Below are 15,271 nucleotides of genomic sequence, written 5' to 3' on the forward strand. Positions count from 1 at the left end.
AGGTCATTCGGACGAGATTAGATAGACTTTTGATCGAAAGCCTAATTTAAGAGTTCTTGGAGTTCTTAGGCTTGAATCCTATGTTAAATTGGTGATTTGATGTTGTTTCAAGCGTTCCAAAGTGTTGAAAAAGTTTGAACGATGTCATGGGATGTGTTGGTACAATTAGTTTGAAGTTCCGGGGGTCCCGGGTAGGTTCCGGGATGTTTTAGGCCGAAAATCATAGCTGTAGCAGGTCTAGAAGGGTTGCAGGCCTCGAAACCCACCCGCGCGGTCCGCACAAAAAGAAGTGCAGCCGCGGTATGTGCTGTGCAAACCACACAAAAAGAAGTGCGACCGCGGTAGGTGTTGTGCGGACCGCACAAAATGTTGTGCGGCTGCGGTGGGGAACGATTCGCTGATCCTACTTCGGAAGCTCATATCTTTTAAAATTCAAGGAATTGTGAGATGATTCAAAAACCAAAGTTGTAGGCCTTCGTGTATAGTTTCTAAAAAGGTAAAGATATCACAATTTAGACATCTGTAGCAAAAGTTATGGCCAAAATACTAAAGCCGGTAACTACAGAGGAAAGCCTGTGCGGCCGCGGTCGCTTTTGTGCGGACCGCACTGGTTTTGTGCGGACCGCAGTCGATTTTGTGTGGCCCGCAAAGGTAGAATTCTGTGGGGTACTCTATAAATACGAGGTTTTGGGTTTTATTTAATATTTTGACCTCGAGAGCTCAGATTTTGGCAATTTTTCGAAGGTTTTTCAAGAAATTCATCGGGGTAAGTGATTCTAACACAGATTTGGCTAGAATACATGAATTTATCATTTAATTCATTATTTAATTCATGATTTGGAATGAAATTTGGGAAGAAATTTTTGAAACCTTTCAAAAATGTAAAATGATGATTTGAAGGACCAAATGGTATCGGAATTGAGAACTTTTGATATGTATGAACTCGTGGGGTGATAAGGAATTTATTGATGTGAAAATTTCTGAGTTTCAAGAAGTTGGCCCAGGGCTCGGGTTTTGCTAATTTCAGGATTTTTGATATTTTTTGATTGTTTTCGCTTGGGCTTTGTTCCCTTAGCATATTTGTACGTATTCGTTCTGATTTTGGATAGATTTGACGCACGTGGAGGCCGATTTGAGGGGCAAAGGCATCATGAGCTAGAGATTTAGCCGGTTCAGGGTGAGTAGTGATTGTAAAAAATGCTTTGAGGGTCTGAAACCCCGAATTGCACATCGTAGTGCTATATTGAGGTGAGACACGTGCTTGGTGATGAGCGTGGGGTCGTTTACTATTGGGAATTGTGACTTAGTCCATCCCGATTGATATTTTTACCGTGCATTTGATTGAAACTTATTTGTTATCATCATGATTTGGGCTGATTTCCATATTTGGGCTTTGTGCCAACTATTTGAGGCAGAGGGCCATATGTGAGGATATGTTGAGTGATATGAGGCCGAGGGCCTGAGATATTTTTATACGCCACGAGGTGGATTGAGTGATGTGAGGCCGAGTGCTGAGTGATGTGAGGCCGAGTGCCGAGAGATGATGCCACGAGATGGCTTTATATAGCGCTTGGGACGTAAGGGGCCCCTCCGGAGTCTGCATACCTATAGTGAGCGCAGGTACCCATTATGATCTGAGAGTGAGCCCGAGGGGCTGATACTGTACTGAGAGTGAGCCCGAGGGGCTGATACTGTACTGAGAGTAAGACCGTGGGGCTGATACTGTTCTGAGCGATTGTTACTGTGCTCGAGGGGCCGATTTCTACTTGTTATTTACCTGCTAAGTTACCTGTTTTACTTGGTTTAAAAGGATTTCATTTGACTTCTTCATTGATTTACTGCTTTAAGTGATTTCACTGCTTGATATAGAATTGCTTTGTGCCTTTATGTGTTTTCTTGCTTTCAGCCATTATTTATGAATATTACTCACTGAGTTGGAGTACTCACTTTACTCCCTGCACCCCTGTGTGCAGATTCAGGCATAGCAGATCCCGCTCCTAAGTGCTGATCCTCCTAGTCCAAGCAGTGTTTCGGAGACTACGAGGTAGCTGTTGGCGTCCACAGCCCCCGTGCCTTCCTTTATCTTATTAATTCTATGTCTTTCAAACTATTGTACCAGACATCATACCTAGTAGACTCGTATCAGGATCATTAGTTGCTCATGACTTGTGACACCCCGGTTTGGGCTGTGTCGGGATGGTTCCTTCTATTGTTATCTATATTTTCGTGAATTATTGTTATTAAATCATGCTTTAAACTGCCTTATAGTAATTAACTGCTTAAAGAAGTGTACTGTGTTGGAATGGCTAGCCTTGTCTTCACGAAATGTGCTATCATGACCGGGTTCGGGGTTAGGGTCGTGACAAGTTGGTATCGGAGCCTAGGTTACATAGGTCTCACGAGTCATGAGCAGGTTTAGTAGAGTCTCACGAATCATTACGGAGATGTCTGTATTTATCCTCGAGAGGCTGTAGAACCTTTAGGAAAAACATCATATTCTTGAAATTCTTGTCGTGAGAACTTGTTGGTCCAAGTACTAAACTTCTGTTATTCCATTCTCTCACAGATAGTGAGGACGCGAGCTACCGGACGAGGTAGATGACCACCAGTGCCACCAGCTAAGACCACCAGAGGCCGTGGACGCGGTCGTGGTTGCGGCAGAGGCAGAGCAGCGAGGGCAACAACTGTAGATCCACCAGCTGCCCTAGCTCCAGATCAGACTCCAGCTATGGATGTTCCAGCAGCACCAGTTCAGGCACCAGCTGTGCCCATCGTGATTCTGGGTCCTCAAGAGGTCTTGGCACAAATCTTATCAGTTTGCACTGGCCTGGATCAGGCAGTTTCAACCACCACAGCAGCAGCTACTTCACATGCCGGGGGAGGCAATCAGACCCCCGCTGCTCGTACACCTGAGCAGGTAGTGCAGCACTTCAGACGTTGGGGGCACCACCAGCCCAGCCGGTTGCACCAACTCAGGAGTTTGTTGTTCCAGTTATGCCGGATGATGAGCAGCGTCGTCTTGAGAGGTTTGGTAGACTCCAGCCTCCGACATTTAGTGGAGCAGAGGGCGAGGATGCCCAGGGTTTCTTGGATAAGTGCCAGTGGATGCTCCATACAATAAGGATTCTTGAGTCTAGTGGTGTGGCATTTACTACCTTTTAGTTTTTTGGGGCTGCCTTCACTTGGTGGGAGGCGTATGAGAGGCGTAGGCCGGTTGGAGTAGCGCCCCTTACTTGGCAGGAGTTCTCCACTCTCTACTTGGAGAAGTATGTACCGTAGTCTCGCAAAGAGGAGCTGCGTAGATGGTTTGAGTGGCTGAAGTAGGGGGATATGACTGTGTCATAGTATGAGTCGAGATTTTTTGAGTTGGCTCGTCATGTCGTTTGGATGGTTCCGACAGATCGTGAGAGGATCAGGAGATTTGTTGATGGCCTTAACTATCATCTCTGTATTCTTATGACCAGAGAGAGTGTGTTGGGTGCTACGCTCGAGGAGGTGGTTGATATCGCTTGCGAGATTGAGACGGTACGCCTTCAGGATCGAGAGGAGAGAGAGAGGCCAAGAGGCCTCGAGGATCGGGCAGTTATAGTGGCGCTCCTTCGAGGGGCCAGTTTTAGCACGACAGAGGCCGTTCATTTAGGTCTGCTCAGCCAGCTCTCCCAGGTTATCATGGGGCATCTTCGGGTCATGGTTATCATAGAACTCAATAGGGCCAGTCATCACTCAGCGCCCTCCCAGCTCGGAATTCATCTTGTGCCCCGTCAGCTCAGGGTTCTTCTATGCCGAGTGTGTCAGCTAGTCACTCCAATGTGAGGGGTTCCCTTCAGTCCCCTTCTCCAGCACCCGGGAGTTGTTTTGAGTGTGGAGAGTTTGGGCATGTGTGGGGGCAGTGTCCTCGTCGTGTTGCTAGTTCCTCCCAGCAGAGGGGTCAGCCCTTGACTTTTGCCCCAGTTACTTTAGCACCTGCCCAGCCAGCTAGCGGTGGAGGTCAGGCAGCCAGGGGTCACCCTAGAGGGGGAGGTCAATCAGATGGTGGCCAAGCTCATTTCTATGCACTCCCAAGCAGACCCAATGCTATTGCTTCAAATGCTATTATCACAGGTATTGTTTCAGTCTACCACAGAGATGCCTCTATATTATTTGATCTCGGTTCCACCTTTTCTTATGTTTCATCATATTTTGCTCATTATTTGGGTATGCCCCATGAGTTTCTTGTTTTACATGTTTATGTATCTACCCCGGTGGGCGATAATGTTGTTGTAGACCATGTGTAACGGTCATGTGTGGTAACTATTAGGGGTCTGGAGACCCGAGTGGATCTATTACTATTGAGCATGGTGGATTTCGATGTCATTTTGGGCATAGATTGGTTATCTCTGTGTCGTGGTATTCTATACTGTCATGATAAGACCGTCACTTTGGCTATGCCAGGTGTACCGCGGATCGAGTGGTGTGGTGTGACTGATTATGTTCCTAGTAGAGTGATCTCTTTTTGAAGGCCCAGCGTATGGTTGGGAAATGTTTCCTTTCATATCTAGCGTTTGTGAGGGATTCTAAAGCTGAGACGCCTAGTATTGATTCTGTCCCAATTGTGAGGGATTTTCCTGATGTTTTTCTTGCAGACCTGCCGGGCATGCCACCGAATAGGGATATTGATTTTGGTATTAACCTGGTGTTGGGCACTCAGCCCAATTCAATTCCGTCGTATCGTATGGCACTAGCGGAGTTGAAAGAATTGAAAGAGCAGCTTCAGAACTCCTTGAGAAGGGGTTCATTTGGCCTAGTGTGTCACCTTGGGGTGTGCCGGTTTTGTTTATGAAGAAGAAGGATGGCACAATGAGAATGTGCATCGATTATAGGCAATTGAACAAGGTAACAATTAAGAACAAGTATCCCTCTCGCATTGATGATTTATTTGACCAGCTTCAGGGAGCAACAGTGTTCTCCAAGATTGATCTCCGTTCGGGCTATCACTAGTTGAAGATCAGGGATTCAGATATTCTTAAGACTGCTTTCAGGACCAGATATGGTCATTATGAGTTTCTTGTTATGTCTTTCGGGCTGACCAATGCCCCTGCAGCGTTCATGCATTTGATGAACAGTGTATTTCGGCCTTATCTAGATTCGTTCGTTATTGTATTCATTGATAATATTCTGGTGTACTCGCGTAATCAGGAGGAGCACGCGGAGCATTTGCGAGTTGTATTGCAGATATTGAGGGAGGAGAAGCTTTATGCAAAATTCTCCAAGTGTGAGTTTTGGCTCAGTTCAGTGGCTTTCTTGGGGCACGTGGTGTCTAGTGAGGGTATTCAGGTTGATCCAAAGAAGATTGAGGCGGTTTAGAGTTGGCCTAGACCGTTCTCAACAACAGAGATTCGTACCTTTCTTGGGTTGGTAGGCTATTATCGCCGGTTTGTTTAGGGATTCTCATCTATCACATTTCCCTTGACCAAATTGACTCAGAAGGGTGTTTCATTCATGTGGTCGGACGAGTGTGAGGAGAGCTTTCAGAAGCTCAAAACGGCTTTGACCACAGCTCCAGTATTGGTCTTACCATCAGCTTCAGGTTCATATACCATGTATTGTGATGCTTCGAGAGTTGGGATTGGTTGTGTATTGATGCAGGAGAGTAGATTTATTACGTATGTTTCTCATCAGTTGAAGCCCCATGAGAAGAACTACCCCGTTCATGATTTGGAGTTGGCTGCCATAGTTCATGCATTGAAAATTTGGAGGCATTACTTGTATGGCATATCTTGTGAGGTGTTCACTGATCATCGTAGTCTTCAGCATTTGTTCAAATAAAAGGATCTTAATTTGAGGCAGCAAAGATGGTTGGAGTTGCTTAAGGATTATGATATCACTATATTGTACCATCCGGGAAAGGCCAATGTGGTGGCCGATGCTTTGAGCCGAAAGGCAGTGAGTATGGGGAGTTTGGCATATATTCCAGTTGGGGAGAGACTCCTTGCAGTTGATGTTCAGGCCTTGGCCAATCGGTTCGTAAGGTTGGATATTTTAGAGCCCAGTCGGGTGTTGGCTTGCGTGGTTTCTCGGTCTTCCATATTTGATCACATCAAGGAGCGCCAGTATGATGACCCGCATTTTCTTGTCCTTAAGGACAAAGTTCAGCATGGTGATGCCAGAGATGTGACCATCGGTGATGTTGGAGTGTTGAAGATGCAGGGCTGGATGTGTGTGCCCAATGTGGATGGGCTGAGAGAGTTGATTCTGGAGGAGGCCCATAGCTCGCGGTATTCTATTCATCCGGGTGCCGTGAAGATGTACCAGGATTTGAGGTCGCACTATTAGTGGAGAAGAATGAAGAAAGATATTGTGGGATTTGTAGCTCGATGTCTCAATTGTCAGCAGGTGAAGTATGAGCATCAGAAACCGAGTGGCTTACTTCAGCAGATAGTTATTCCTTAGTGGAAGTGGGAGAAGATCACTATGGATTTTATTGTTGGACTTCCATAGACTTTGAAGAAGTTTGATGCTATTTGGGTGATTGTGGATTGGCTGACCAAGTCCACGCACTTTATTCCTATCTGTACAACTTGTTCTTCAGAGTAGTTGGCAGAGATATATATTCGGAAGATTGTTCGATTGCATGGTATCCCAGTTTCCATCATTTCAGATCGGGGCACTCAGTTTACTTCCCAGTTTTGGAAGTCTGTTCAGCGAGAGTTGGGTACTCAGGTGGAGTTGAGCATAGCTTTTCATCCTCAGACGAACGGGCAGTCCGAGCGTACTATTCAGATATTGGAGGACATGTTGCGTTCTTGTGTTATTGATTTCGGAGGCTCATGGGATAAATTTCTATCGCTTGCAGAGTTTGCTTACAACAACAGCTACCAGTCGAGTATTCAGATGGCTCCATATGAGGCTTTGTATGAGAGGCAGTGTAGATCTCCAGTTGGTTGGTTCGAGCCCGGTAAGGCTAGGCTATTGGGGACAGATTTGGTTCAGGATGCCTTAGAGAAGGTGAAGGTGATTCAGGAGAGGCTTCATACAGCGCAGTCGCGACAGAAGAGTTATGCAGACCGGAAGGTTCAAGATGTGTCCTACATGGTTGGTGAGAAGGTCTTGCTGAGGTTTCACCCATGAAGGATGTTATAATATTTGGGAAGAAAGGAAAGTTGAGTCCGCGGTTCATTGGGCCTTTTGAGGTGCTTCAAAGGATTGGGGAGGTGGCTTATGACCTTGCTTTGCCACCCAGCCTGTCGAGTGTGCATCCGGTATTTCATGTTTCTATGCTCCGAAAGTATATTGGGGATCCGTCTCATGTTTTGGACTTCAGCACGGTTTAGTTGGATAATGATTTGACCTATGATGTGGAGCCAGTAGCAATTTTAGGTCGTCAGGTTCGAAAGGTGAGGTCAAAGGATATAACTTTAGTAAAAGTGTAGTGGAGAGGTCGACCCGTGGAGGAGGCTACCTGGGAGACCGAGCGGGAGATGCGGAGCAGATATTCTCACCTGTTTGAGGCTTCAGGTATGTTTCTTGACTCATTCGAGGATGAACGTTTGTTTAAGTTGGCGAGGATGTGACGACCCGGCCAGTCGTCTCATGAGTTACCGCTCTGTTTTCTCCTATTTCAGCTTCTTTATGCTTCTTTGTCCGTGTTTTATGTGATCGGGTTAATTAGTTCGAGTTCAGAGAGGATTTGGTAAGAAATAATATACTTAGTCTCTTTTAAGAAGACTTAATTTGGAAAGTCAACCGGATGTTGACTTATGTGTTAGAAGGCTCGGAAGTGAGTTCTAATGGTTTGATTAGCTTCGGGAGGTGATTTGTGACTTAGGAGCATGATCAGAATGGGTTTTGGAGTTGTAGAGAAGTTTTAGGCTTAAATTGGCAAAGTTGATATTTTGGCGGTTACGGTTGATCGGCGAGATTTTGATATAGGGGTCCGAATGGAATTCCGAGAGTGAAAGTAGCTTCGTTGTGTTATTTGGGATCTGTGCGCAAACGTTAGGTCATTCGGACGAGATTTGATAGACTTTTGATCGAAAGCATAATTTAAGAGTTCTTGGAGTTCTTAGGCTTGAATACTATGTTAAATTGGTGATTTGATGTTGTTTTAAGCATTCCGAAATGTTGAACAAGTTTGAACAATGTCATGGGATGTGTTGGTATAATTAGTTTGAAGTTCCGGGGGTCCCGGGTAGGTTCCGGGACATTTTAGGCCGAAAATCATAGCTGTAGCAGGTCCAGAAGGGTTGCAGGCCTCGGAACCCACCCGCGCGGTCCGCACAAAAAGAAGTGCAGCCGCGGAATGTGTTGTGCGGACCACACAAAAAGAAGTGCGGCCACGGTAGGTGTTGTGCGGACCGCACCAAATGCTGTGCGGCCGCGGTGGGGAACGATTCGCTGGTCCTACTTCGGAAGCTCATATCTTTTGACATACAAGGAACTGTGAGATCATTCAAAAACGAAAGTTGTAGCCCTTCTTGTCTAGTTTCCAGAAAGGTTAAGATATTACAATTTGGGCATCTGTAGCAAAATTTATGGCCAAAACACTAAAGCTTGTAACTACAGAAGAAAGTCTGTACGGCTGCGGTTGCTTTTGTGCGGACCGCACTGGTTTTGTGCGGATCGCGGTCGATTTTGTGCGGCCCGCGGAGGTGGAATTCTGTGGGGTACTCTATAAATATGAGGTTTTGGGTTTTATTTAATATTTTGACTTAGAGAGGTCAGATTTTGGCAATTGTTTGAAGGTTTTTCAAGAAATTCATCGGGGTAAGTGATTCTAACACAGATTTGGCTAGAATACATGAATCTATCAATTAATTCGTGATTTGGAATGGAATTTGGGAAGAAAATTTTGAAACCTTTCAAAAATGTAAAATGATGATTTGAATGACCAAATGGTATCAGAATTGAGAGCTTTTGATATGTATGAACTAGTGGGGTGATAAGGAATCTAATGATGTGAAAATTTCTGAGTTTCGAGAAGTGAGCCCAGGGCTCAGGTTTTGCTAATTTCGGGATTTTTGATATTTTTCGATTGTTTTCGCTTGGGATTTGTTCCCTTAGCATATTGTGACGTATTCGTTCTGATTTTGGATAGATTCGACGTACGTGGATGCCGATTTGAGGGGCAAAGGTGTCGCGAGCTAGAGATTTAGCCGGTTCGAGGTGAGTAATGATTGTAAACGATGCTATGAGGGTTTGAAACCCTGGATTGCACATCGTAGTGCTATATTGAGGTATGGCACGCGCTTGATGATGAGCGCGAGGTCGTTTATTATTGGGGGTTGTGGCTTGGTCCATCCCGATTGATGATTTTACCGCGCATTTGACTGAAACTTATTTGTTATCATCATGATTTGGGCTGATTTCTATATTTGGGCTTCGTGCCAACTATTTGAACCTTCCGGGATTTTTATCACTATTTCCTCACTGTATTGAATTATTACTTGAACTCAGTCCTGTTGTTTCCTACTGTTTTATAACTCAACCACTCTTACTCAGTTTTGAGACTTAAATGATATTTCTAAATGATGTTTTGGGCTGAGAACTACTGTTTTACTAATGCTCGAGGGGCTTGTGATGATTTTCGGACTGAGTGAGGCCGAGGGCCATATGTGAGGATATGTTGAGTGATATGAGGCCGAGGGAATGAGATATTTGTATACGCCACGATGTGGCTTGAGTGATGTGAGGCTGAGTGCCGAGTTATGTGAGGTCGAGTGCGGAGAGATGATGCCACGAGATGGCTTGATATAGCGCATGGGCCATAAGGGGCCCCTCCGGAGTCTGCACACCCACAATGAGCGCCGGTACCCATCATGATCTGAGAGTGAGCCCGAAGGGCTGATACTGTACAGAGAGTGAGTCGGAGGGGCTGATACTGTACTGAGAGTGAGCCCGAGGGGCTGATACTGTTCTGAGCGATTGTTATTGTGCCCGAGGGGCAGATTTCTACTTGTTATTTACCTGCTACATTTCCTGTTTTACTCGGTTTAAAGGGATTTCATTTGACTTCTTCATTGATTTACTGATTTAAGTGATTTTACTGCTTGATATAGAATTGTTTTGTGCCTTTACGTGTTTTCTTGATTTCAGCCATTATTTATGAATATTACTCACTGAGTTGGAGTACTCACTTTACTCCTTGCACCCCTGTGTGCAGATTCAGGCATAGCAGATCTCGCTCCTGAGTGCTGATCCTCCCAGTCTAGGCGGTGTTTCGGAGACTATGAGGTAGTTGTTGGCGTCCGCTGCCCCCGTGCCTCCCTTTATCTTATTAATTCTATGTCTTTCAAACTATTGTACCAGACATCATACCTAGTAGACTCGTATCAGGATCATTGGTTGCTCATGACTTGTGACACCCCGGTTTGGGCTGTATCGGGATGGTTCCTTCTATTGTTATCTATATTTCCGCCAATTATTGCTATTAATCATGCTTTAAACTGCTTTATAGTAATTAACTGCTTAAAGAAGTGTACTGTGCTGGACTGGCTGGCTTTGTCTTCACGAGAGGCGCCATCACAACCGGGATCGGGATTAGGGTCGTGACAAGCTACTTTTTGTCATTTATCACCTATATCACCTACTTTTTGTGGCCTTATTTTTTATTATTTTTGTTATTGCATTTACCAACTACTAGCATTTACCACTTACTTGTTTTTCCAACTACTTATCTTGTTACATTTAATTTCTCTGAACAAAAAATTGTTAACAATCTCTTCAGCATTTATAAATATTAAATTGATTAGGTGCACCCTTTGGCTATATTAACAATCTCTTCACTTGAAAATTTCATAGTCATCCATAGACTTCTATCATATTTCTTTAAATTTGTATTCAAAGAAAAACAAGAAAATGTTGGCAAAGACATGCTTATTGGGTGTAGAAGGGAGTTCATGGGAAGCAAAGATAATGATGGAAAAGTCGAAATACTTCATATGTGAAGGAGAGTGGCCAGATCAAAAACTCGAGCTTCAGGACAATTTGCTCTTTTTTACTAGTTGATAAATCTAATTTTTAGGAAAAAGAGCAAATTTCCTGGGGCTCGAGTTTTTGATGTGTCCACTCTCCGTCACATATGAAGTATTTTGGACTTCTCCTTCATTATCTTTGCTTCCCACAAATTCGCAGCTGCACACCAGTAAGCATGTCTTTGTACAATATTTTCTTGTTTTTTTCTTATGAAAGAAGACGGGAGTTACTAAAAAAATCATAGTACTAAACTTCGTCAACCTGTGTCTGACAGAAAACGCTTTGGTGGAATTAAATTTGGTGAAATGGAGCATGACTGTCTTATAGCTCATGGTGCTACATCGAATTTGCATGAACGCCTTTTCACACTTGAAAAGGCGTTCATGCAAATATGTGAAAAATGCAAGAATATGGCAAATATAATTCAGAGGTCCGTACAAGGTGGTAAAGTAAGGTGCTCGTATTGCCGCTTCTGTGAATTAGTAGAAGACATAGTGAAGTTCATGGAATGTGGTTAAGAAACCCAATAAGAGCAACTAGGACATGACTATGGAGAATATGAAGACACTCTGTGAATTTTTTGAATAGAGAATAACTTGTAAACAAAAAACTAATTTTTTCTTTTTTTTTCAATGATGTAAGTGAAAACAAAATTGGATTTTGTGAATATACATTATTTGTGTGAATTATGTGATATTTTTTAAATTTTTGTTCTATTTGCATTAATTAGTTTGTTAGTTGACTTGGATTGATTCAAATATGTTTGTGTCTTTTTTCATGAATTTCAAGTATATTTTTGTTGAAATTCAGCATGCTTTTGAGCATGTAGTAAATAACTTCTGCTTTTTAAGTTGAAGTTTTGGTTAAAAGTCATAACAAAAGTATCAAATGTAGGACAAAACTTTAGCTCATCACTAAATACACTAAATAACTTCAGCAGTTTCTGCGTAAGTTATTTGAAAAAGCTTTACGATAAAAACTATCGTGTCCAGGACAAAAACTTCAGCTTATCATGTGCTGAAGTTTTTAGAAATGAACTAAATAACTTCAGCACATTGGGCTAAAGATTTTGAAAAAGCTTTACGACAAAACTATTGAATCCACGATGAAAAACTTTAGCTTATGATGTGCTGAAGTTTTTAGAAATGAACTAAATAACTTCAGCACATTAGGCTGAAGATTTTAAAAAAGCTTATGACAAAAACTTCAACATGTTTTGGTATTTTTTTAAGTTGATACTTATCTTTTTTGCATTTACTATCTACTTTTTGTCTTTTGTCACCTACTTGATCTTTCATTTAAATTTGTTTGACCATATAGTAAATAATCCGAATAGTTATTTTTCAGGCTGAAGTTATTTTTTTATTATAGAAAAACTATGGGCTTATTAGGGCTGAAGTTACCTTTCTTTTTGTATTTATCACATACTTGTTTAACTACCTACTTATCTTGTTTCATTCAATTTCTCTGAACGTAAAATAGTAAAAACAGCTGAAAAGTTACTTTTATATTTATAGATATTAAATTGATTAGGTGAACTCTTTGTCTATATTAACAATCTCTTTACTTGAAAATTTTATAGTCATTCATAGACTTCCATCATATTTCTTTAAATTTATATTCATCCTTAGTCTTTCAGCTTTTGTTAAAGAAAAAATGTCTGGTGCAAGCGGAAGTAGAAAGCCTAATATGGATGAAATTATGCAAAAAGGGGAGACTTTGAAGTGTGAGTGGTACAATAACAAACCGATGGCTAATCTTATGCTTTTGTGGGATCAAATAAAGGCTGATTGGGAGAGAATCAGGCCACAGTTCTTTGCCAATGAATCATTCCAGATTAGGCTTAACCTAGAACGTAGTTGTGTAGGTTATTCAACGTCGTTTGACAAGGTTGTGCAACAGTTTGATAGTCTTAAGTTTCCCATGGGGGACAACTATTCCAAGCTGCAAAACGACATGAAAACTCTTCTTTCTCTTATGGACATAGTAATGTCGAACAAAGTCAGTTGTGTGATGAATTCAACAAGTTGAAGAATGATCTCGTTGGACTCTGTGGTCTTTTGCCTGAGTACCTTATAGTTATCTCCGATACTGATGATGATGAGATATTTAGAGAAATTAAGGAGTACTGTGATGATGATGATGATGATGATGATGATGATGATGATGATGATGATGATGATGGTGATGATTGTTAGTGTTTGTAATCCTTTTTTATGTTTTAATGCTGTGCTTTTTTGTTTACTTCATCCCATAGTGCTGAAGTTTTTAGGTTCATTTTGTATAACTTCAGCCCAGAGAGCTGAAGTTTTGTTTGTACTTTGTGTGTGTTCTCATCTCTTTTATATCAATGTAATTTTCATCCTCTTTCTTCTTAGTTTTCTATTGCATTATCCTTGTTATTTGTTGATATTTGCTTTATACTTCTTAGTTGGTTTTTATGTTTAGTTTTGTTATTCTTTTTTATGTTTTTATGTTGTACTTTTTTGTTTACTTCAGCATATTAATAAGTTCTTTTTCTATAACTTCAGCTTAGAGATGCTGAAGCTTTTGTTTGTACATGCGTTTCTTTTATATGTTGTACACGTATGTGTGTGTGTGTGAGTGTGTGTATTTGTATGTGTGTGTTTGTTTAAGGATATGTATTTCACACACTGTAACCTGAAGTTTTTCTCGCAGAAGTCATTGCGTACTTTTTAAAAATGCAACCAAACCTATAAGCCTGCGCAACAAAAATGAGTGATTTATACTTTAGCAGTATATAAAATAGTCCAAGAACTTTTTTTTATTCCTACGAAAAAAATCACATTTCAATTATGCCATACAATAATGAAAGTCTAAATTCAGACCAAGGATTATTGAAGGTTGGAGTATTTTTTCAATGTGCTTCTTGGAATATGGATGAGGTGCTGGAGAAGACAAGCAAGTTATTCTGTTATGCCCAGCTTGTTTATATCGACTGCATTTGGTAGACTTGAATGGTACTGATTCAGTCGCAGGTATATGCCTTTTCTGTTGTCTTCTTCCTTGTAAAATCTCTATATCGGGAGGTTTTGTGATCTCAGATTGTACATTTTGTGGTATATCCCATAATTTTTTATCTTCGACGGTATTCACATGTCCTTCATATGTTTTCAACCACGTTTTCTTTGAATACCAATTTGAGCAGTAATCAGATTTCTGCAAATATCTATTATTAATAGTAGCAATTGCATATGGACAGGGCAATTCATCAAGTTGGAATTGCAGGCAATCACAAGTTCTCTTCTTTAAGTTCACAATGAATTTGATTCCTTCACTACTTATTCTAAACAATATTGAGTCAAGGTTGAACACCTAACAAGGAATAAAAAGTTAAGACAAACTATATTAGTGTATTGTTGCTTCAAAAAGAAAAAGTATGAAAATTTTCAAATGTAAGCAGTAAATCACTGCAACACATATAAAAAGCTGAAGTTAATAAATATACTCACAAATATTTTGCAAGCCAAGTCCATCTTCTTAGTCATCTCTTCTTCTGCCCATATTGATACTCTATGAAAAGTTTTATTTACCTTTTTTCTCCATTCGTAAAACCACTCTCCCAATTTTTCTTGGATGAAATCTAACATTCTTAAAATAGGCATTTTTCTCCCTTTTAGTAAAACGGAATTCATTGATTCTACCATGTTTTTTGTTAGCATATCATAACGTCGCCGTGGGAACCACAATCAAGACCATCTCTCTGGAGGCTCTTCCATTATGTAATTCAGTAATTGTATATTTTCTTGTCAATACTTTTGAGTTGGGACATTAACTGATTAAAATCTTCACGTTTGTAGGAGCTTGCAACACTTTGAAAAAGATTTATTATCGTGGCTTTTGCATGTCTTTGCTTTAAATTTTTCTCAAAGTGATAGAGGCAGATACCATGGTGAGCTTCAGAAAAAACTTTTCTAATCCCATTTGCGATCGATTGGTTTCTATCTGACAAGAAAATTAGTTCACGACGGACTTGAATTGCTTTTCTCGTTTCCCCGAAGAACCAAATGTATGCCTCATTGTTTTCTGAATCTGCTACACCAAAACATAGAGGAAAGATTTGATTGTTTGCATCCTTTGATATAGCAAAAAATAGAACACCACGATATTTTGACTTTAAAAATGTTGCATCTACTGCAATAACGGGTCTACAGTAGGACCAACCAGCTACTGATGCTGCAGGAGCAAAGAACATGTAAGCAAATCTGTACAGTGAAACACAAAAAAATAAATCATAAGGTGTGAAGTTTTTCAAATAGGAACATTTTTGAAACTTCAGGCTGATGGTTAGTATTGTTCT

At 41.3% G+C, this 15,271-nt stretch overlaps 1 protein-coding gene across 1 annotated transcript; it reads right to left on the minus strand.

The window, feature by feature from the left end:
• Positions 1 to 13,764: 13,764 nt before the first annotated feature.
• On the minus strand, positions 13,765 to 14,618 carry LOC142180764 (uncharacterized). Its single transcript, XM_075252832.1, has 2 exons — positions 14,505 to 14,618; positions 13,765 to 14,286 (listed from the first exon to the last, which is right to left on the minus strand). The coding sequence occupies exons 1-2, from the start codon at positions 14,616 to 14,618 to the stop codon at positions 13,765 to 13,767; spliced, it is 636 nt and encodes a 211-aa protein (XP_075108933.1).
• Between the last annotated feature and the right edge of the window lie 653 nt (positions 14,619 to 15,271).

Source organism: Nicotiana tabacum, chromosome 5, assembly GCF_000715075.1.
Source record: "Nicotiana tabacum cultivar K326 chromosome 5, ASM71507v2, whole genome shotgun sequence".
NCBI classification, from domain to species: Eukaryota; Viridiplantae; Streptophyta; class Magnoliopsida; order Solanales; family Solanaceae; genus Nicotiana; species Nicotiana tabacum.

Excerpts from the sequence above, each read along its gene's own strand:
- LOC142180764 (XM_075252832.1), bottom strand. The coding sequence starts at position 14,618 with ATGGTAGAATCAATGAATTCCGTTTTACTAAAAGGGAGAAAAATGCCT. Across the intron at positions 14,287-14,504 it reads TTTACGAATGGAGAAAAAAG|GTGTTCAACCTTGACTCAAT; the intron begins GTAAATAAAACT and ends ATTCCTTGTTAG.